General features: G+C 38.3%; 1 protein-coding gene across 4 annotated transcripts in view; it reads right to left on the reverse strand.

Annotated features, from left to right (window-relative positions):
* Positions 1 to 4,132: 4,132 nt before the first annotated feature.
* The window catches only part of STK17A (serine/threonine kinase 17a), a 39,086-nt gene continuing 19,917 nt past the window's right edge, over positions 4,133 to 23,301 (reverse strand). The window contains exons 3-8 of one of the 4 annotated variants that reach the window (XM_045494330.1): positions 21,541 to 21,685; positions 9,849 to 9,975; positions 5,904 to 5,952; positions 5,636 to 5,815; positions 4,694 to 4,809; positions 4,133 to 4,594 (exon numbers count right to left, since the gene is read on the reverse strand). In XM_045494330.1, the coding sequence (XP_045350286.1) occupies positions 4,485 to 4,594; positions 4,694 to 4,809; positions 5,636 to 5,815; positions 5,904 to 5,952; positions 9,849 to 9,975; positions 21,541 to 21,685 (727 nt within the window). In that variant the 3' untranslated portion in view covers positions 4,133 to 4,484. Of the gene's footprint in view, positions 4,834 to 5,635; positions 5,816 to 5,903; positions 5,953 to 9,848; positions 9,976 to 21,540; positions 21,686 to 23,301 lie in introns of all 4 variants that reach the window. The other 3 variants (XM_045494329.1, XM_045494328.1, XM_045494326.1) reach the window with 3 other exon arrangements.

Genomic DNA, 23,301 nt, shown 5'->3' on the forward strand with positions numbered 1-23,301 from the left:
ATAGAAATGACCTTAGATAAGCACAGTGCAACAATTCAATGGGGAAGGAAAATCTCTGACAAATGGTGCTGGAATGATTGAATATTCAAAGATACTTGACACCTACCTAAAAGCCTCTGTCCCCACACACAAGTGTAGTTCAAAGTGAATCACGGACCTAATGTAATAGCCCTATTAAAGTTAAAAAAAAAAAAAAAAAAAAAAAAAGAGTATCTTCATGACTTTGGGGTAAGGACTTCTTAGAGAGGATACAGAAAGTATTAGCCATAAAGCAAAAAGTGATAACTGGACTTCATCGAAATGAAAACCACCTTCTTCTGAAAAGGCATTGTTGAGATGGATAAGCCAGAGTGGGAAAAAAATATTTAATACATAAATCTGACAAATGACTTGTATCCAGAATATATAAAGGACTATCACAACTGTTAAATTAAAAAGGAGAAAAAAGGACAAAAGAATGGTTCAATAAGCACATGAAGTAGTGTTCCTCATTAGTCACCAGAGAAATGCAAATTTAGACAGTGGGCGATACCACTGCCCACCCGCAAAGATGGCTAAAATGAAGACGATGGCCAACACTAGATCCTGGCAAGAAGGTGAAGCAGCCAGGACTCAGGTATTGCTGACAGGAATGGAAAATGGGGCAATCACCTGGGGAGGCCGTTCTTCAGCTTCTTAAAAAGTTTGGTAACCATCTATCCTATGACCTAGCATCCTATGCCTATTTAACTGGGGATAAATGACAATGTGTCCACAAAAATTCTTGGACAAGAATATAGAAAGCATCTTTATTCAGAATAACCAAAACCTGAAACAGCTGAGGGATCCATGAACAGAGGTGTGGACACATAAACTGTGGTATATTCAGAGTATGACACTGCAATAGAAAAAACAAACTACTATGGCACCTGGGTGACTCAGTCGGTTGAGTGTCTGACTCTAGATTTCAGCTCAGGTCATGATTTCATGGTTCATGAGTTTGAGCCCCACATTGGGCTCTGCACTGACAGCGCGGAGCCTGCTTGGGATTCTCCCTCTGCTCATCTCCTGCTCATGCTCTCCCTTTCTCAAAATAAACACACCACACACACACACACACACACACACACACACACACACACACACACACACAAAGAGGAACAAACTACTGATGTAAGCCCCAACATGGAGGCATCTCAAAAACATCATGCTGAGGGAAAGCCAGACACCAAAGAGCAAAGAGCACATTCCATATGATTCAATCCATGTGAATCTGAGGATAAGTCAAACTATAACAATAGAGTAAGAGCGGGGTTACAGGGTACACATGGCAAGCCTGATGCAGTCTAGTGTAGATTTAGATCTACACATTTCCTTATTTGCAAATTATATCCCCACTTTCCACGATAAAACAATAGTTGAGAGTAGGCCCCTAAAGATTAAGAGTTTTCATCTAGTTTTTTAAATTATTCAACAACCTGAAGGTGCTAGGTGGTAAATGACTTTGAATGATTTTGACTATTTTTAGTTTCATCAGTGCAATTCAAATTCCTACAAGTGTGAGCTTAAAATATATTTAAGATTAGTTTGTTAGTACCCTGAATATTGACCTTTCCCCCTATATAAAACAATCTATGTTGATGCCATGGATCGATCTTGCTTTAGGCCTCCATGAACTGAGCTGTATACAACCCCATTATGTTACTAGGACTGTTATTCACCTCTTGCCCAACATTCTCTAAGTAACCTTTATGACTTTTTCTCTAGTAAATTTTCTTCCAAACTGAGGTCAGTTGTAAAAGTTTAAGAGTTTGTGGTGTCTCTTAATTAGCATCCAACCACTGGACAGTGGCATTTTGCTCTTACTTTTCATGTGAAAACCACAAAACAACATTAAAACACAATTTCCCAATTGACTAAAACCACATATACATTTTGCATATTTCACAAACTTCTCATCAAGCTAAATTATTAGTGAATTTTATTATAGTTAAAACTGGACTTATAAATTCTATGACTAAATTCAATAATACTGTTTAGTTCTTTGTAAACTTGTTAAAAGAAAAAATTACCAGTATTAGGTAAGTATAAAGCTAGTTGGTTAGAAAGATTTTTATTTGGCCCAATTTTGTGAAGACTCTTCATGCTCTATTTATATCATATAAAACAAAAAATTCAGTATACAAGTATAAATGCTTCTAAAAAAAAGGGCACTGTACAACTCAATTCAAGGTACAAAAGCAAGTAGGGATATCAGCACACTGCAATCAGCTAAGTGGTCAGCTAAAGGAAAACAAATACAGCAACTGTAGTAAATGTATTTATTTTGAATGTAATATAAAATGGCTTGGAAAAAGTCTAAATGTTATCCGAATGGTTCTGATTTTAAAACTGGACAAATCTATCAAGTATAAAAATATGTCATTCAATAGTGGGTATTCTCACCTCCCTCCTATTTTTGTCAGAGATATTTACAAAAATTTGTCTCGAATTGTGTCTTATTTCTTCCAAGACTTACCTGAGGCTTAACCGAAGTTTTCACCGAAAACCCTGCCACTATGGCAGAATTTCCTCTTCCTCCTTCTAGAACTTATTTAGAAACTGTGTAAATAAAGCCAATTTAATGAGAAAATAGTGCAACCTGATGTATGGAACTGCCTCAGCAATCTCATCTGCTGGTGCCCCTGCACCTGCCCAGCAGGGCTGGGTGTAACTACAGACCACAGGGTAAATGTGTAACACTGAACTCCGCACACACCTGAAACGGGTGGTGAGGTGCTGCCACTGTCAGGATGTGACATCTGAGAACCCATGCTAGGAAGAGAGCATCATGTGACTTCCAAAGAGCAGCCTGCAAAGGGACTGGTCTGAATTGTACACAGTATAGGGCACAGTGCATAGCACAAGCCTGGCGTGTGCACAAAGTACACGTGGGAAAGACCAACTGCATTCACGAGCATCTAACACCCTGAGCCTAGCGAAAGATAAATAAGGACACTACTAAGACTTTGTGTGAAAAAGAGATTTAGTTGCTTCAAGTTACACAGTGTACACTTTTACATTTCCATTTAAAAAAATTTTTTTAGTGTTTATTTATTTTTGAAAGACATGGCACGAGTGGGGGAGGGGCAGAGAGAGAGGGAGGCACAGAATGTGAAGCAGGCTCTGAGCTGTCAGCACACAGCCCAATGCGGGGCTCAAACCCACAAGCTGTGAGATCATGACCTGAGCCGAAGTCGGACGCTCAGCCGACTGAACCACCCATGCGCCCCTATATTTCCATGTTTTTAAATAAGAATTTACTATTCACTGTGGGGCCTACTTACAATTGAAGTGTTCAATCCCAATCAAATTACATTCTACTGAGTATATTTTTATAAATCTTTAAGGAACAAGGCTTCCTCCCTAATGACAAAGTATCCAATGTCAAATTTTTTATGAACAAAATAAAAGTTTATAAATATTTTGGCATTTTAGAACTTTTCCTAATACAATCTGAGGTCTAATAAACTCAACAGAAATAGAGATTCGATGGCCAAGGTGAATATGCTTCCAGTCTTACCCCTCTCTAGGGTATTTTGTTAACAAAAACAATACAACAGCGTCTTTGCATTGACCAAAGCAACCATCATGTTGATCAGATCACACTGACACTTGCAAGTGACCAAAATTAGGTGATAAGCATGTGAGGTGGTGGCAGGGAACAGCCTTATGAAAGGGGTAAATATGTAAGGTGTGAGGAGGGAAACAGCCGAGAAGCCAACGCTGGTTTAATATTACAGGATTACTTAACCTACCTTGACCTTAAAACCAGAATAATGGGAGGTGAAAAATCAACACCACTCTTATTAGTGACGTTGAAGAGAAAAAAAAATGAGCAAGGGTTTTCACTGATAGGTTATAAGCATTAGGCAAAAACAAAGACAAAAGAAGTCAAATCAAGTCGATACAAAGCAGTAATAAAATATAAAAATAAGACATTATTAAATTATCATGGATGTTATTCTAGGTCTCAAAATTTGAAAGATACCTAATTAAAATCTTACTCCTCCAAAAAAATCCAAAGTGAAAAAGTATCAATTTTAGTAAAGATATCAATACATATATGCATATATAGATACACAAGAATAATGCAAATAGATTTACAAAGATGTTAATTTGGCACTTTTACTTGGATTTTTAAAGAAAGTAAATACAGATTATCTTTGCATAACAAATTTTCATTCTGGAGAAATAGGATTTAGAAATAAAAGGTTCAAACATCTCCCTTCTCAAAAATAACATTGACACAGATAACTTTACCCGTTAAAACTCCTGGTTGGCAACTTTATAAATCTGTCTTGATACATCTAAATCCACAAGTTTGACAAAGTAATTTTAGTTTTTTTTCTATCAGTGATACCTGGTTTGTCCACTTTCAGTACATGTACCATTTGGCCAGAAGTCCATAAATAATATTAATGTTTTCAATGTAGAAATCTTAAAGTTCTAAAGGGAAGTATTGCTCAGTAGATAAATTCTCCTGGAATTTCTTGTAGCAAAGGTTCCTCAAATTTAAATCGTTTGGAAATGGCCTTTTGCTCCATTTTCTCTTTTTCAGACTGTCTGCATTGTCCTAAAGTATATGAAGTAAATACAATTAACTCCTCTGTTACAACTGATTCCTCGGTTTCTGGTTTCTGAGTATCTGAATTAATTTCAGGCACAGAATCACCTTCTTGGAGTGCATTTGCTTCTTCTAATGTCCCTTTCACCTTGAAAGAAGGATCCTGAATACTGCTCTCTGTCAACCACGGATGTTTTAGACATTCTTCAGCTGTGGCTCGATGTCTATAAAAAGATACACATTTCACACTTAAGTAGTTTAAAACTTCAATTATAAACTGGAGCATAAGAGAGATGCCTGGGTGGCTCAATTGGTACAGCATGAGACTCTTGATCTCAAGGTTGTGAGTTCAAGCCCCATATTCAGTGTAGAGATTACTTAAAAAAAAATAAAATATTAAAAAAAAGTGAATAAATCTATAAATCAACCAATTTAATAAATCAGAACATAAGGTAGATTTATTGTATTATATTTTGGGAGTTATGAAGAGTTAACAAGAATCTTATTGTGATTCCTGGATAAGACTGGAAGTTTTGGTGTTTATGTGCAATGCCATTCCCACAATCATGAAAAATATTTTAAACTACGTGTCTCTGAAAAGTCCTTTTGGAAGACCAAACACAGCAGAGGATGTCTGTTATACCGAGAGGCAGCTTACATTTTCTAGAGACATTCTCATTTTTTTTAAAAATGTTTATTCATTTTTTGAGAGAGACAGAAAGAGCACTAGAAGGGGAGGGCCAGAGAGAGAGGGAGACACAGAATCCGAAGCAGGCTCCAGGCTCTGAGCTGTCAGCACAGAGTCTGACACATGGCTCAAACGCACAAACTGTGAGATTGTGACATGAGCCGAAGTCCGACGCTTAACCAACTGAGCCACCCAGGCGCTCCGAAACATTCTCAGTTTTGACACTTTTTCTTTCAATAGGTATAATAAGCTCAAGGTCTTATCTAGCTTAATGTCTACACTTTTGTGTTTCAGTTTAACCTGCTTTTGTTCAGAGCATATCACTCAAAAATTGACAAAGATCAATATTAACTAATACTTACTCAGGTTTCTTAACTAAAAGCGTCTTAATGAAGTTAATAGCAGACTCAGACACAACATCAAATTCTTCCTCAGAATAGCTTAAGTTCATCTGAGAGATGTTTAGGAACGTTTCTTGTTTATCATCACCTAAGAAAGGTGATACTCCCGTAAGCATGACATATGTTAACACTCCAATGCTCCTAAATCAGAATGAAAATGTAAGAAAAATTAGTGACTTATTCATTTCTTGAAACTAATTTGATCAATTTTTTCATAAATAGCTCTTACCACATATCTGTTGCCATGCTGATAGGATCATAACTAAGAATTTCAGGAGCTAGTATCAGAAACAGAAGAAAACATTTAGGTGTGTGAAAAAAATTCCTAATTTGCTTTTCGAGATAAAAGTTTTTTTTTTAAAAACCCACCAGAAATTCTAAGACACTATTCAAGATTTGGGCTAAAATAAGTTAACATTATATATATTGTGTAAATTAATCTGAATTATTATAAAGTCTAACTAGATATAATTAACTTGTTTATTTTTCCCACCTGCACCCTCCATTGTTGGGTCTTAATATTTTTAAAATATCTGAATGCATAAATACTGTAATAGAAACTGACAACTGACACCTTTCTCTTCCCATATCCTCTATAATCATGCATTGTATCTAACAGATTACTACTTTCAAATCTTTCTCAATGCATCTGTGACTCTCCTTCCCTACCTCCCACCCTAGTCCAGGGTACTGTCCCTTCCTGACTTCCCCATTCATTCCACATGCCTGATCTATTTTCCATGCTGTAGCTTTAAAAGGTCTACCCACTGACAAAAAGCCAACAAAGTTAAAAAAAAAAAAAAAAAAAGAGCCCTGGGCATTCTCAGATGACATGCATCACACACAAAGACAACAAAGTTGCCTCTGTGGAGTTTGTAAAAAACAAGTTTGCTTTGATAATATTTAATTAAACTGCTGTCACACATACAGCAATAGAAAGACATTCGCAAATGTTTAAAAACTTAGGAGAGGTTTATGAAAATCCTCCTTTAAAGAAAAACCTACTCATTGATACAATCCAGTCAACCAAAAGATGATTTTTTTTCAAAAATATGCAAATAGGAAGAAAAGATAGGCAATCAAATACTGGATCCATTTAAAAACAGATCAAAGACTAAACAACTGTTGTAATTATGATTTAAAAAAAGGGGGGAATGAAGATGTTCCAATTCTAGGAAAAGACAAAACACTCAAGTCACATATTCATTACTGGTTGGGGACAACCTTCTCCCCTCGTCCCCTGAATATGAGGAATGACAGGTTGGGAGAAAATGTTAAGTAGGTTAAATTTCCTCAACTTCTACTTCTGAAACTGACTTGTGAAACAGAAGCTACAAGTATTATTTAAAAGTTTTACTTTATCAGTAAAACAATTTTTAATAGTTCAAATTTAAAAGTTTTAAAAGAAACTACTAGGAAATTTAAAATGAAATGCATAGCATCCAAATTACTGGAGGGGAAAAAGTAAAATAAGAGACCATAGAGCAAAAGATGGTGGGAAGACCATATGATTTCACTCATTTGTGGAATTTAAGAAACAAAACAGATGAACATAGGGGAAGGGAAGGAAAAATAAAATAAGATAAAAACAGAGGGAGGCAAACCATAAAAGAGACTCAACTACAGAGAACAAACTGAGGGTTGCTGGATGGGAGGTGGGCAGGGAGCCGGGGGCATTAAGGAGTCATTAAGGAGGCATTAAGGAGGCATTAAGGAGGCATTAAGGAGGGCACTTGTGATGAGCACTGGGTGTTGTATACAAGTGATGAATCACTAAATTCTACTCCTGAAACTAAGATTATTAGTATGTTAACTAACTAGAATTTAAATAAAAACTTGAAACATTAAAAAAAAGATGGTGGGAAGAGGGGGTAGGAAATAAAAACAGCTTCCTTTTTTGTGATTATATGCTGAACACTGATATAAGAGCTTGGTATAGCAAATCCAATAAGGCAGTATTATTATGGCCCCATGTTATGGACAGAGGAATGTGAGGTACAGAGATTTCAGTACTGAGGTCACATACACAGCCAGTAGATAGCATACCGTTCCCAGGCAGGTGATACTGTGTAGAAAACAAGGTGGGAGTCTTACACTCATCGCTAAAAGTCCATGAAAGAAAGAGGAGAGGCCCCCTTGTTTTTCTCTATTATATACTTTTGAATCATTTAATTGGGATTAGTTGTTTGGGATTGCATTTGTATTACTTTTATAATAAAGATACTTCTATTTTTTGGAGGGAAAAAAAGCTCTCTTGGTAGAAAATTTAGAATTTACCAAAGAACAGAAAGCATAAAACAAAACAAAACTCATTCAGGGCAATAATTACTATAAGATTCTCAGCTCACAACCCTTCATTCTAGTCTATGATGCTCTAAACTGGCCGAAATATCTGGACTACCTCTTTCCCAGATGAAGCCCTATTAGGCCACGTTCTTAAACCTTACTTTGTGGTCATGACACTTGCTGAAATTTAAGTATTCTAGCCACAAAGAATACATCAACATTTTCAAGGTTGTTTTTCTGCCTGTGATATCATTTATTACCTAACTAAAGATCTGTTTCAAATTGTAGAACTTATTTTTTTATGTTTATTTTTGAGAGAGAGAGAGAGAGAGGGAGAGAGAGACAGACAGAGAGTGTAAGCAGGGCAGAGAGAGAGGGGGACACAGAATCTGTCAGCACAGAGCCTGATGCGGGGCTCGATCTCACAAGTTCATGACCTGAGCCAAAGACACATGCTTAACTGACTGAGCCACCCAGGCGCCTCTCAAATCGCAGGACTTATGTTAAAGCTTTGAGTTATTTTTTTGTACTATCATTGCCAAACAGCTTGGTTTTCCTCAACCCTATCGTCCTCCCAGCCTTGTGTCCTTGGAATGAACTTTCCCCCGTAAACAAAGTCCCGCTATCCTCCGCTCCTTCAAGAATGACTTTCACTGTCTCTTCTGTGAAAGGAGGCCTAGGCTGCCCCAGACCCCATAAAATGCAGCCTGTCTGCCCACCTGACACTTCTACTATCAGGTAAATATGCTTCCCTTCAGGCATGGGCCCTGGGTGCTTGCTGTCATCGGACACAAATACCAGCCTCCTTAACCTGCCTGCCATCACCTCTGACAACCTCATGAACACACTCGTGTTCATGACCCATGCAGCCACCAGCATATCCATGCTTCTTGACCTACAGGTCTAAAGAGCTGCCCTTCCACAGCTACATCCAAGGCCTTAAAATTACAAAGGGCTGTTTCATCTCTGAAATTTTAAATGTTGATATTATCTCTGGTCACAACCTTTAGATTATTTCACTGCCTTGCTCTGCTTACAGATATCTTTTTTGTTGTTGTTGTTACTCATTCAAACCACTATTCTTTTGCATCCTATTTTTCTTCCAGTTTATCAAAAAGGTCATAGTTTATTTATTTTTGTACCAAACGTAAGAGCCACAGTTCATCACTTCAGCTGCTCTCTTACTAGTACCTTCACAGTTTAATCTCCTTTTTCTTTCTGGCAGAGGCTCTCAACCTTGTATCAATCCAACAAAATACCCTCTGTTTCACACATCTATGGAATTGCAGGGCTTGCAATTACTTTAACAATGTTTACTATGAACTTGAAATTCTTTAAAGGCCCTTACTTGTTAAATATCCTCCCACTTTCAGATAATATGATATCCTACACTGTGTGAAGAAAATCCTCTTCTATTCTTTTTAGAAGTAATACCTTCAGGGGCACCTGGGTGGCGCAGTCGGTTAAGCGTCCGACTTCAGCCAGGTCACGATCTCGCAGTCTGTGAGTTCGAGCCCCGCGTCAGGCTCTGGGCTGATGGCTCGGAGCCTGGAGCCTGTTTCCGATTCTGTGTCTCCCTCTCTCTCTGCCCCTCCCCCATTCATGCTCTGTCTCTGTCCCAAAAATAAAAAATAAACATTGAAAAAAAAAAAAAAAAAAAAGAAGTAATACCTTCAAATTCTGTTAGCCTTTCGGGAAAGGGATCATCAGTTTGGTACCTTAAAGTTTACCATTTTTACATTTAATACAAAGGAAGGAGTCTCTGATGGCAGAATTTTAACATAGCAGATGGCTGGCCCCACTATTAATCATGCCACATGTGAATTTGCTAATGAAGATCATGCCTGACCCCAAACACACAACACAACCCAGTCTTATGAATACTTACCCACATATTCAGGAGTACCCATAATTTCTCGGAGCTCTTCACTGTTCTTCATTATTCTTGAAAGACCAAAATCAACTATCTTAATGTCACCCAGTGGAGATTCACTTGTCAGCAGAATATTCTGAGGCTAAAAACATAACATCCCACTCTCCAAATTAATGAAACCATGACTGAATAGAAAGAGCAAGTAGTGCATAAAACATACACATTTTAACTGTGAAACTGAGATTGACAAATTTAACAATAAGCAGTCATTCATTAAGCAAATATTTTTACAATGTACTTACGATGTGTAAGGCAACAGGCCTTGTACAATCTCTTTCTTTATACTGGCTCCTGCTCAGACCATAAATGTGCATCTACCCCTATTTTAAAAACAAGACCAAGCTACTCATAAAGGAATCCCCTATGACTCTGCATTTCTTTCTAGCCAACATACTTATTGCTATTCCCTCACTTCTCAATGCAGTTGATTCTGGATTTTGCCCCCTCTCCTAGATCTGTCCTAAGATCATAAAATCTTTAATAATCAAAGACCCGCCAAATCAATGGATGTCTTTTAGGCACCATTTCATACACACTGATTGCTATATAATGTACTACTGGCAACCATCCTTATATGCCCTGTTGGACATTTTCCTCCTCAATAGATCCCTCACTGTTTTCTTAGGACTTTTTTCCCTTCTTTCCTTTTAAATATTGGTGTTGCCCCAGATCTCTTGCCTACTGGCCCTCTATCTTTCAGCAATCTCATCTACTATTAAGGCTTCAGCTACCACTTACCTGCTGATGACCTCTATCTACCTTCTACCCTAAGCCCCTGGCCGACTCATAGGTCCAATTAAAATCGATCTTGTCATTTGGCTGAAATGGGCCACACCTTCAGCTCCCACTACTGAGCAAAGGCCATCAGTTCAGTAAACACCTCAAGAACAGGTTCTTCCTTCAAACCCCACTAAACCCATGCCTCCCCTTCTGTACTCCCAGTCTCAATGCCCAGCTCAGCAACTAGGGAATCATCCTACAGTACTTCATCTCCTTCATTTTCAACCATGTCTCACCCTTAGTGAAGTCACCGGCATGCCAATGCTATTTCTTAAATTGCAAAAAACCCACTGCTTAAAGTTTGGGCTTTCATTATTTCTTACCTGGACTACTACCCTCCTGCCTCTAACTGCCCCCACCTTCAATCCATCCTTCACTGTACAACGATCTCACCATAATGTAAGTCTGATCATGATACTGATGCTAGTCCTCACCAATGGACACACTCTCAAATGGGATGTATTTGACCATGGGTGAGAGAGAACTACCCAAGGCCACAAAAATCAATAAGGTTCATATTCCTGGAGTCATTTTTTTTTTTTAACCCAAATGAAAATAACCTAAGACACTTTTACATAAAAAGTCAAACAGATATATTATGGACTAGAATATAAAATTCATTAGAATTTTTGAAATGGCACTTGAAAGAAAAGTTTGTGTTGCTTCAGAAAGTCTACACTTACTGTCTTCTGCCATTAAGAAAATTTCCAAAGATAAATTGAGAAGCACCAGTACTAATAAAGTATAAATACCTCACTGTAGCACCCCAAGTGTTTTATAACCCAGCTTCTGCTTCCTCTCTAAGATTAACCTCCTTCCACTATTCTGTAGGCAATCTGTGTTCCAAATCCAACAAGCTGTAATCCCTAAACAAGATGTGCACTCCCACATCTTATGCTTTTGCATTATGTATTGCCTTTTCTCAGGAAGCTCTCTCCCGGACAAATTTAGTTTCGTCATTCACTCCATGCATGGTGGCTCTCAACAAAGCACTGATTCCTCAATAAAGCCTTTTCCGATGCCCCCTCTGGTCTTCCAGGGAGGGTTTGATGCCTGACCCCTCTCTATTCCACAACATCTTATACATAGCAAACTTATCCCACTATTTAGCTAATTGTATTTTTCTGTCTTCTCCATCACACTGTGGTTCTCCAGAGTTTTACAATGAATGTTAACATTTCCTTTCCTTCCATGCATATTCAACCACTCCACTGGGCTTCTGTGTCCTCATTCCTCTACCGCAGGTCACTAAAATCCAGCGACATATTTCCATGCTTTCTGGACTACCACCTTAGCAATGCTTGGCATTGCCGCCACTCCTTCCTTGTTTACAAACTCTTTTTCTCTTGGCTTCCAGAACAAACACTACCCTGGTCTTCCTCCTAATACTCTGGCTGCTGTGTGTGTCTCCTCATCTTCCTTTAACTGGCCCATTAAATGGTGGGTTTCTCACAGCCTGATCTTGAGGCTTTTTGCTCTTTTCACTCCACACTCTCACTTCACACAAGGTATCTGTACCCAAGGCTTAATTACCACCTATACATTAGGAGTCACAGATTTTATCTCTGGCTCAGACTCTTCAACCAACTGCTTACCTAATCTCTCTCCTTTGATGTCTCAAGGCTATCTTGAATTCAACATGCCCAAACCAGACTCCTATTTTCCCTCCCAAATCAGATTTCCTGTATGTCAATGGTCATTACACCCCAGGGAATGCCATCCTCACCCAGCAGGGTAGAAGAAAGCACTAAGAATCACCTTGGTCATTCCTCTCTCCCCACTTTCTCCTCATTTAACTAACGTGTCACCATATCCTACTGATTTTAAACCGTAAATGTAAGCACTTCTAAACTTTACTTATTTCTCTCCAACTAGAGAACAATCATTCAAGCTACCATCAGTTTTTGCTTAATTGCAACAGACCCTAAATGGTTTGCTAGGATCTATTTTGCCCATACTTAGCCAGAAGGAGCTTTTGCACTATATAAATCTGATCGGTCACCCCCCTGCCTAAACCCTTCAGTAGCTTCCCACTACTCTTAACTTCCAAATGTATTTGGAAGCTGCTAATTCGAGCTCCTGCCTAGCTCTCCAGCCTCATTATAAACTTGCTGCCCTTGGCCCAGGGACAGTGAGTCTCAATGGACACTGTTCAGTCTCTCCTACTTGCCATGCTCTCTCTCACAAAAGTATCTTTGTATACTTTTTCCTCATTCTTCTTTTCCTGGTGTCAACTTGCTGGGAAGACCCAGGAGGGCAGTGAAGCAGATTCTAACAATGTTCAACAGTGAAGAGCTGCAATATGAAAAAAGAAGTTGAAGTGTAGACAGTCCCTTTTTAAAGGGGTTCAATGTTGACCCAACCATCCATTCTGCCCTTATCAGAAAATACTTGTAGATTATTCAAAGTCTGGATTCAGAAACAGAGGATGGGGAGAATCTAAAGATCCATGAGCCACAGTACTGGTCACTGTAATAGCACCAGGATCCATGCCAGCACATGGGAGGCACACGTTATTTGCTGTTTGAAAGAAAGGAAAAAACATAACTAACTATAAAAAACAATTTGAAGGGTGTCTATTTTGTGTCGGAGTGGAGGCACTGTAAATATGAGTGACAAGTCCCTACTGACAGAGAGATCACCATCAGAAGAGAAAACAGAAGCACCTATATCAGGCTTGACTAACTCTGCTGTGCATTTTAAGTGCTGTCATAGACAAAGTGCTCAGGTATAACAAATAAATAAGAGGGAATAATTCAGCCTTGGAGAATTACACAGGAGGTAAGTGAGCAGACCCTGAAGGATAAAAAGGATTTTGACATTTATTAAAAAAAAAAAATTATGGACTGCATACTGGAAAAATAACAGAAAATAAGACGTGAGTTCCCTGTTCTTTTGGAACCTTACATTCTAATGGGGACAAACAAATATGAATAAATAATAATACCTCAGGTAGTTTTAAGCACCAAGGAGAACTCAGAGTAGGGTAATGGATGACAGTGCCTGTTGTGTGTGTTTGTGTGCATATGCATGTTATATTCAGAATAGTTGGGGAAGGTTTCTCTAAGACAGTATTTGGGGAGAAAGCAATGCTAAGAAGGAACGTCATGGCAGAATACTTTGGGGGGTGGGGTAGGCAGGGAGCATTCCAGGGAGAGGAAAGACCCCACCCAAGGCAAGGACAAGCTACTAGTGGAGGGACTGCACACTGGAGAACAGCACAAAGGTGAAAGGGACAAAAGTGGTGGCAGGCACAAAGAGGGTGGATGGACAAGAATCAGGGCTTTCTGAGCCATTCTGGAAGAACTGGAAGAAGTCAGACCACAGGGGAGGGCAAGAGGACATTCCAGGAAATGAAAACGTCACATGCCAAAGAATACAGGTGAGCCAATATATAGCATGACACATGCAAAGTATCACCAAATACAAGAATGTCTCTGAAGAATGTGCCTTTATCCTATTTTTAAAGTCTTGAAAGGGAGAGCGTGAGTGAGGGATATGATGAAGCATGGAATGAAAAAATACAGAAGAAACTTTACACATTACAGTGGCAAAATCCACAGCCCATTGTGACTGTTGCTGTGTAGGAGCAGGAACAATAAGGTGCTTATGTCATTCACTGACTAATATAGTCAGGTCAGCAAGAGAGGACAACTGGTTCAATTTTGATTCTCAGACCCAGAATCTGAGGTGCCAGCAGAACCACCCAGAACAGTTGGAAATTCAGTCTGGAGAGAATATAAGGCTGAGGATACTGCTATGGAAAGCAAGGGCACAGAGGCAAGACTAAAACCATGGAAGTAAACAAGAGGAAGAGAATATGGCAGAAGAGAAGTGGCCAAGATGAGTTTTGGCTGATAACCACATCTAACGAGAGACAACAAGAGTGATGAAGGCACTCAGAAATAGCAGTCTGAGAGGGAGGCAAAGAACACAGGCATCGTGTTGTAGTAAGAAAGGAAGGAGAGGATCATCAAATGGGATGAGGGGAAGAATGAGGACTAAGAAAAAGCTACTGAATATAGCAAATAACGAAAGTCTGAAAGACTTCTGAGAAAGTAATTTTTAGTAAAACCATGGGAGAAAAAGCTAGATTGTAATAGGTTGAAAAGTAAATTGAAAGACTAAGCGATCTTTACGTTGCAGGCCATTCTGGCTTAATTATCTGTGGATACTCTCTAAACTGGTGCTGTCCTATGAAAGGTACTGCAAGTCACAGAATGTAACTTAACATTGTCTAGTAGCCATATTATAAAAAGTAAAATGAAACAGATGAAATTATTTTTTAATTCAATATGTCTAAGATATCCCTTCAACATGTAATATATAAATTATTGAGATATTTTGCTTTTTCTTTTCCATACTAAGTCCTTGAAATCTGGTGTAGAGTTCACACTTTGAATATATCACAGTTCTCAAGTACTCAACAACCACAAATGGTTAGTGGTACCGGACTGAACACTGCAGCTATAAACGTTGTTAATAAAAAAGGATCTAAGTGATATCCCAATAAATGTTTAGGAATTCTTAACATCTCTTGCATAATGTCCATATTACCACTATGCAATCACAGACTGTACTTCATTTTGAAAACATATGAAGTTTTGAAAACTTCATTCACAAAAACAGACTTCTCAACAGTGAAAATAACCACACCATGGCTCAGTGTAATCTGTGATTTTATATAAAAACCTGTTTTTTAAAACCATAGAAAGTTTTGGCTACAGTAAAAACCTAAAACTGAACAAAAAGACAAAACCAAATTGCTGTCACTATAGAAGCTTGGGCTGCAGAGGCATGCTAAATTGTTATAAATACCCAAACCAGGTAAAGCACCCCTGCCTTGCCACACACACACACAAAAGGAGTAAAAATGCTCAGCTGATCAGTGTTAGAATCAATCTCTCTTTTCAATGATAAAATAACAAGAGGTTTTAGTAATATATATAAACAAACTTCATTATAAAGTGACATTCTCCTTGTTAATTAGCTTCTAGCAATTTCTTCAAGGAAAAAACCTAGGATTATGAGTCCCAAGACTTCTCAAGGTAATTTTAGTTTTATTTTATTAATGAAATACTATAGTAAAATAAAATGTCATTATTCAGGCAAATTAGATGAGCAAAGTTTGGTTCTGTTATATATATTCATCACTGAACATGTTTTGCCCTTCCCAGTACATAAAAAATGCCAAAAGAAATATTGCCAAGTGGAAATCTTCACCATATCTTAAGGTCCATTTTATGATTAATAAAACATGCACATTCTGTGAAATGTTCTTAAATATCATTTGTTCACTTAAAACAGCTTACATATTTTCATAAGCTTAAAACAGCTTATGTTTTGTTTATACTTTACATTACTTGGGAAATACTTTCTTTAGTAAAACCCACACTAGTTGGGTGTGGTGGTAATGTAGTAAATTCTCGACTAGTGTGATCAAATTATTAAAACGTTACTGTAGGGGTGCCTGGGTGGCGCAGTCGGTTAAGTGTCCGACTTCAGCCAGGTCATGATCTCGCGGTCCGTGAGTTCAAGCCCCACGTCGGGCTCTGGGCTGATGGCTCAGAGCCTGGAGCCTGTTTCCGATTCTGTGTCTCCCTCTCTCTCTGCCCCTCCCCCGTTCATGCTCTGTCTCTCTCTGTCTCAAAAATAAATAAACGTTAAAAAACAAAACAAAACAAAACAAAAAAACGTTACTGTATTTGAAATCTAGGCCCAGTCACATGCATCTATTACCTACCAATGTGAGAGAACTTAAACAGTTGACAGAGATGTTGCTAGGAAAAAATACATCTCATAAAATCAGAACTCTTTCATGGAATTTCAGTTAATGTTTATTATGTAGTTTCTATCAACTGTGCCTTGGTTTGAACACAGGTACATTTTAAAAACAGATCTTGCTCCTCTAAATAAAACAAGTACAATTACAGGACTATAATCTGTCAGTCTTTGATGGCAAAATATACCCACTTCCAGTAAGTGAAATATATGGGCTGAAAACAAAGAGAAGTGCATTAGCATTACAGCTTAGGCCTCCTTTCTAGGGAATCCAGTTCATGATAAAGAAGCTGTGGTTCACAATATTTAATTCTATTTAAGATGCATGAACCCCAGGTGGTAAGAAAGAAAATGACATGGTCAATTGAGAGGCAATGAAAGTGGGGGAAAAAAAGGAAACACACAAACTGTCCTCAAATAGACAAAGGCAGTAGGGAGGTCTTTGTAAAATCTTATTTCTCTGTTTCATGGGGGAAATCCTTTCATTTATCTTGGTATCTTTATCTTTGTACATAACCCATTTAACATTTACTGAACAACCACTTCTGGGTAAGATCATTGTAAAGTTGAGGCTAACTTGCTTATTAATTAGCCTTAAGGTGCCATGGATACAATTTTAAGGAACATTTTTATCAGGCAATGAGAATTCAAGTTAATTGGCTTTTTATTTATTAAAACCCAGGTCATAGTACAGAAATAGGTTAATAATACTGTCTAAATCAGTCTGGGGGGCTGTTTAGAAATGTTCAAGTAAATGTTATGGTTTCAAACTGTCAATGATCAATTTAAATCTCAGAAGGGAAAGCTCTGGCTTCTAGTTCCTGGTCTGCTCCTGCGCTTCTCATCATATACATCTACCAGGGTGGACAAGCTAACAACTGAACACCTACCAACAGAAGACCATCCAAACACAAGGAGCACTGGGTTTTAAGACTGGATTTCTTTGTGTTCTTTTTGGTCAAGACCTTCCTCTGACTGAAGTAAAAGCAGGCCACTATGCCAATGACTAATTCACCAACTGAGATTATTTTGAGGCTTTTAGGTTTGTTCTGACTTTGGTAGAGTTGTTGTTTCTCAGATTTGTCAGTCCCGCCATGATTTACATGAAATGAATGGGCTTTCCCCTAATCATAATCTAGTGTCTTTTCTATTTTTGTCGTCCTAGAAACACTCCAAAATCTGCATCTGCTACCCCTCAAAGCATTTGCCATATTCAATTTAAGATATTTGGCTGAGAGTCTTCAGTGAATCAGTCTTTTGGCAAACTGCCCATTTGGAGTCTGATCTGAAGCCAAGTAGCAGATTTCCCATTGTGTCAATTATCTCTTTTATAGGAGCAACTATAATAGTTATTCTAACTTCTAACTACTACTTGTCTCTGTGACAAGAATTTCCCATTTTAACCATAATGGAGAACAAATAGTCTACTAACTCAAAGTTACCCTATACATGGGGATTACCAAGTTTCACAGATTTAAAACTATTTTTTTCTCTAATTCACAGAATTACACCTTTAGAAAACATATTTAGCTTTGTAGCTTTCAAGCTCTTATAGAAACTCAGAGTCGGGGCGCCTGGGTGGCGCAGTCAGTTAAGCGTCCGACTTCAGCCAGGTCGCGATCTCGCGGTCCGTGAGTTCAAGCCCCGCGTCCGGCTCTGGGCTGATGGCTCAGAGCATGGAGCCTGTTTCTGATTCTATGTCTCCCTCTCTCTCTGCCCCTCCCCCGTTCATGCTCTGTCTCTCTCTGTCCCAAAAATAAATAAACGTTGAAAAAAAAAAAATTAAAAAAAAAAAAAAAAAAAGAAACTCAGAGTCAACATTACAAGCATAAATTGTCATTGGGCGGACAGCTGTTAAACGGTGTAGGACAGTAGACCCTCTGTCCAGATTCACAGAAGTCACAGAAAGTCAACTGCAGATGACCTTTTGGTAGAAATCATTCCTATCTGCACTCCTGCCACACCAACCCCACCACCAATCTTCCCCCTCCAGCAGTTCACTTAGAGACAAATTCTGACTGCACATGTGAAGACTGTGAGGGCAGAAGAAAGGCTGAGGACCTATCGGGCCACCCTGTCTTCTTTCTAGTTCCTCTGGGCCTAGGCAACATGAAGAGTCCAGCTTCCAACATCAAAGGCCCATCATCAAAGCCTCTATTAAATCCAGAAAGAATTCTACACTAAGTGTACCGGGGAGAAAGGAATATGATTTATACTGAGTGTATTGGGGAGAAAGGGATATAATTTCCAGTTAAACCTGGTATTCAAGAACTTAATTTTCACCCTTGGCTGCTTTCAAGTAACATCAAAGATCCATGACACATAGTGTTGGCAACCTGACTTGCTACTTAATTAGTTCCTAAATAATAGTCATAGGTTGAGCTGTCATAAATCGAAAGCATATTTCCTATAAATGCAATGTTATTTAAATTGGGGTTCATTCCTAGAAGTCCTTTTTACTTCACAAAACTAGCAAAACATCATAAAAAATAAAAGTTAAGTGTGTGAAACCAAATATGGAAACAAGCATAGCACAAACTTTACTTTTGGGAATTCTTCTGCATGGCTGAGACTAACTGAGGCTTCTTATAGTCTGAGTCCACTGAAGTCTGGACTGCAGAGACCATCTCTTTCTCTGTGTTCCTGAGGGAAGCACAGTTGGGTATTTCTTACAGCAAGGATCTTTGAATTTCTAACCATATGACAGGCTAAAGTAAAAAAAACAAAGCCCCAGTTCCCTCACTCTTGCTATGAGGGTTGTACCTAGATCATCTCTAAGGCCACTTCAGCTTTAATACCTTGGGACTACATGTGGGTACACACATGTCCACACTTACCTTCAAAAAATGACACTATAACTACCATAGTCTACAGTGTTATAATCATGCGTTTTAGCTACCATACTAAAAAATTAATTATCTTTTAGAAAAATATGTTTACAGAATGAATTTAAATTGGCATTTTTCAGAAAAAAACAAGAAAGTTTCCTAACTGTTTTCTTTCCCCTATATTTTTCGGTAGGACTACTATTTGAGGGAATATCTATTACCCTTCCCCCTTATTTCAAATGGAATTTTATCAAGTTTACTTTAGAAGTCAACCTCCAGAGTACACATTGTTCACTCTTCCTTGAGAGTGTTCCTTCATGCAGTAAAGATTAGACACAGTTATTTATACAGTATTCTATCTATCAGGTGTCACGGTGTGCCCTACAGCAGCAGTTCTCAAAATGGTGCCTGGACCCACAGTATCAGCATCACACACCCCTTCCCTGAATCAGAAACTCTGGAATTGGGGCCTAGCAATTTGCTTTAATAAGCCTTTTCTGGTGTTCCTGATCCCTGTCAAAGTTGGAGAAGTGCTGCCGTAAGTGTCTACTTTCTGCTACGGGGCAAACTACAGCAGAGGTCAAGATAGATTGGGAGAAGATGAGGAGTGAAATGAGGCAGAAGTCGAAGATAGGAAAGCCTTTTTTGGGTCCAGGGGTTCAGCCTCCTCAGGTGACGTTCCTTCCTAACCTGAACTCCTCTGGCTAATAAGGAACTGGAGCCACTGGTGTAGTCCTTGAATGTTTCATTTCCCCATAGCTACACCTGGACTTCATGTGGTAGCAACCATCAGCAGGGATCTTAGACTTTTCTACCCCAGATGCCTGAAGGACTATGCTAAGGATACTTGTAGTGGACATTCACTCTCTGTCTCCTGATCGCCCACCTACTCTCTATTCTTTCTGAAACAGAACTGGTCTGAGAATCCATCCTTTCCCCACTCTCAGTCCAAAAACAACTTGGGATGGGAGGGGGAATTTAACCCTCCCAGGTTGGAGCAAAGGACACTGGTAATGCTGGCCTGGCCAGTCAAAACCCAGCACCCCCAACGTCCCCCTGACACACTTACTAGTTCCAGACTGATCTAAGTCAGTTTGATGAGAGTGAATCTCAGAACTTCTGAAAGAGCTAATAAATAGAACCTGGCTCCTTCCTGCTGAATCTCTGGACAACTGTAAGGCTAAAATGGCAGCATCTAACTTACTACCATCTTATTGCCATTTTGAGAAGGTAGAGCTGGAGACCGAAGAAAAACCAACTATGTACTTGCAATATTTGAATTAACGAATAGTGGCATTCCTTAAGTTGGAATTGTCCCTGGAACTTTTAGCTAATAAAATTTCCTTTTTTGCTTCCCGTACTTTCAGCTGGCATTTTGATCACCTGAAAGCATCATAACTGCCCTTTGTGTATTCTTTCCTCCCTCTTCCCCTTCCTTCTTTGATAATTTTAAACTAGAAATCTACCCACCTCCGAGGCCCCTGGGTGGCTCAGTCAGTTGAGCGTCTGACTTCGGCTGGGGTCATGATCTCATGTCTCTCATGAGCCCCATATTGGGCTCTGTACTGACAGCGTGGAGGCTGGAGCCTGCTTCCGATTCTGTGTCTCCCTCTCTCTCTGCTCTTCCCCTGCTCACACTCTATCTCTCTCAAAAATAAATAAACATTAAAAAAAAAAAAAAAAAAAAGAAATCTACCCACCTCTAATTTCTTTAGTTCTCTATTTTATTTACTGCAGCCTAATTTTCTACAACATGGTTTTTCAGATATCCCTGCTAAAAAGTCATCTACCACTGCATGATATTTGAAACCCCTGGAATCTGGCCTTTCCTCAATTGTCAGCATCTCCTATTTCATCTCTCAATTCCAGTGACACTATTCCATTTATGTTTGCCCAACAAGTACTCTTAACTCTTGTGAATTAATTTTATCCTCTATTTTCTACATTTTCCTATAGTTTCTCTATCTAAATCCTATTTTTTTTTTTTTAAAGGTCTAGCTCAAACTCTGTCTCTTACCAGGAAGAGTTCACCTACCCCACCAATATCCTCTAAGCTCCGTTTCTTGAGCAAAGTATTATTATTTATCTTTCTATGTACACAGATGTGCATTACCTCCTTAATATAAATAATTGGTTAGAGGATAAGAACAGACACAACCTTTATATCCTTATTACCTAATAAAATACACAACCTTGATAAATGTTTTAATAAATCACTGTTAAAAATATTTTACATTGTAAAGTAATCTAGATCTTACCTTCAGATCAAGATGTACTACATTATGAGCATGTAAAAAGCGAACACCTTCTAATATCTGCCTCATGAGTCTTTGAACATCTTTTTCTTTAAAGGCGTCTTCTCTGTCTGCAACACACTGGTCAAAGATTTCACCCCCAGCAGCACTAGAGAAGGGTAGAAGCATACTTTAATTATAAAGGAAAAGGACTCATTAAAAATATTTAGCCTTTTTGTTCTTAACATTTTACATATTAAGTGTCTTTATTTAGGTAAAGTATAATTTGAGTGTGTGTCCCTATATCCATGTTTCTTTTGTCTTTTTAAAATAAAAATGTGAAGCCTCAAATATGAGTTCAGATTAAGAACTTCAAAAATTAAACTTTAATGGGAAAATGTATTAACACACTCTCAAGTGAAAATTTTTTGAGAATTTTTGGTTGAAAAACACATAGAAATATTATTTTTAGAAAAAATACAAACGATGAAAATAAAGCAAATGCTCTTCAATGAATTAAAGACCCCTTCCCCAATCCTACAGCCACATCTAGAGATAAACACTATTCTCCCTTTGGTGTACTATATCCTTCCAGAGTTTCTAAAAATATATACTTATTAAATGCATACAAAAATAATATTAGTTGCCTGGATTTTTAAAAAAACAAATGGTAATATAGGACACATTCTCCTCATACTGTTCCACAACCCTTACTTTTAAACATGTCTTAAGAATCTTTCCATGATGGTTTTATATTTATCTATTTTGTAATTTTGAACTCTTACATCCCTGTGAATAGATAAACCATACTTGATGTAACCATTCCCCTTTGAAGGTCATTTACTTTCTTCCTAATGATTCACAACTATAAACAATGCTGTGATGAGAAGGCACATTACAATTTCTCATATGTTTACTCATGTGTGAGGAGCTCTCAAGGGTAGACATCTAGAAAGAAACAGCTGGACTGAAGGGAATGTGCATTTAAAATTTTAATAGGAAGAGCCTATCCTCTCCAAAAGAGCAGTACTGATTTAAATTTTCTTTCAACCTCTGGCCAAAGCATCTCAGTTTTTCTCTAACTAATTTTGCCAATAAGGTGTGGCGGGGGGGGGGGGGGGGGGGGGGGGGGGGGAGGGGGGGAGGGGGCGGGGAATCAACATTAAAAAATGTTCATTTCCCTTCAGCAAAAAGTCCATACTTAAACATTCATTCATACCATAAATAACAGCTTGTGTCATATCACAAAATTTCTTTTATGTGTTAAAAAAAAAAAAAAGGCAAGATTGCTTTCATAAAGTTGCTATAGAATTGACATGGAATACCTAACTGCAAACAGCCATGCTGCTGTCAGACAAGAGCTACTTACTGAATTCCTTTTCAGAAGATAATTTAGTTATTTCCTTTCCTGTTAAAGCAACCTATTTCCAAATTCTGCCCATATAAGGAGACACAATTTGTCACCAAAATTAGATAAGAACATATTTAAGTTTAGCTGAGCAGCTGCAGGTGACGAAAGTGAAAGAATGATTCATTGGCTGATAAGGTTTTCATTTTGACTAAACCTACACAACTGAATTTTTATTACATTTTGATTATAGCATGAAAAAAACCATATGTGAAAGCATCAAAACCGTTTTTGTTATTTAAGTGTAAAATGGCCATCGTGCATCTGGGCACAGTTAAAGTAATATACAAGTCAGAAGAAAGGAAATGGTGAACATTCACAACACAATTACAGAGTAATAATGGCAGCCTAGGAGTACCATATACTGTTAATATGGA

This window comes from Leopardus geoffroyi, chromosome A2 (genome assembly GCF_018350155.1).
Source record: "Leopardus geoffroyi isolate Oge1 chromosome A2, O.geoffroyi_Oge1_pat1.0, whole genome shotgun sequence".
In the NCBI taxonomy this organism is placed as follows: Eukaryota; Metazoa; Chordata; class Mammalia; order Carnivora; family Felidae; genus Leopardus; species Leopardus geoffroyi.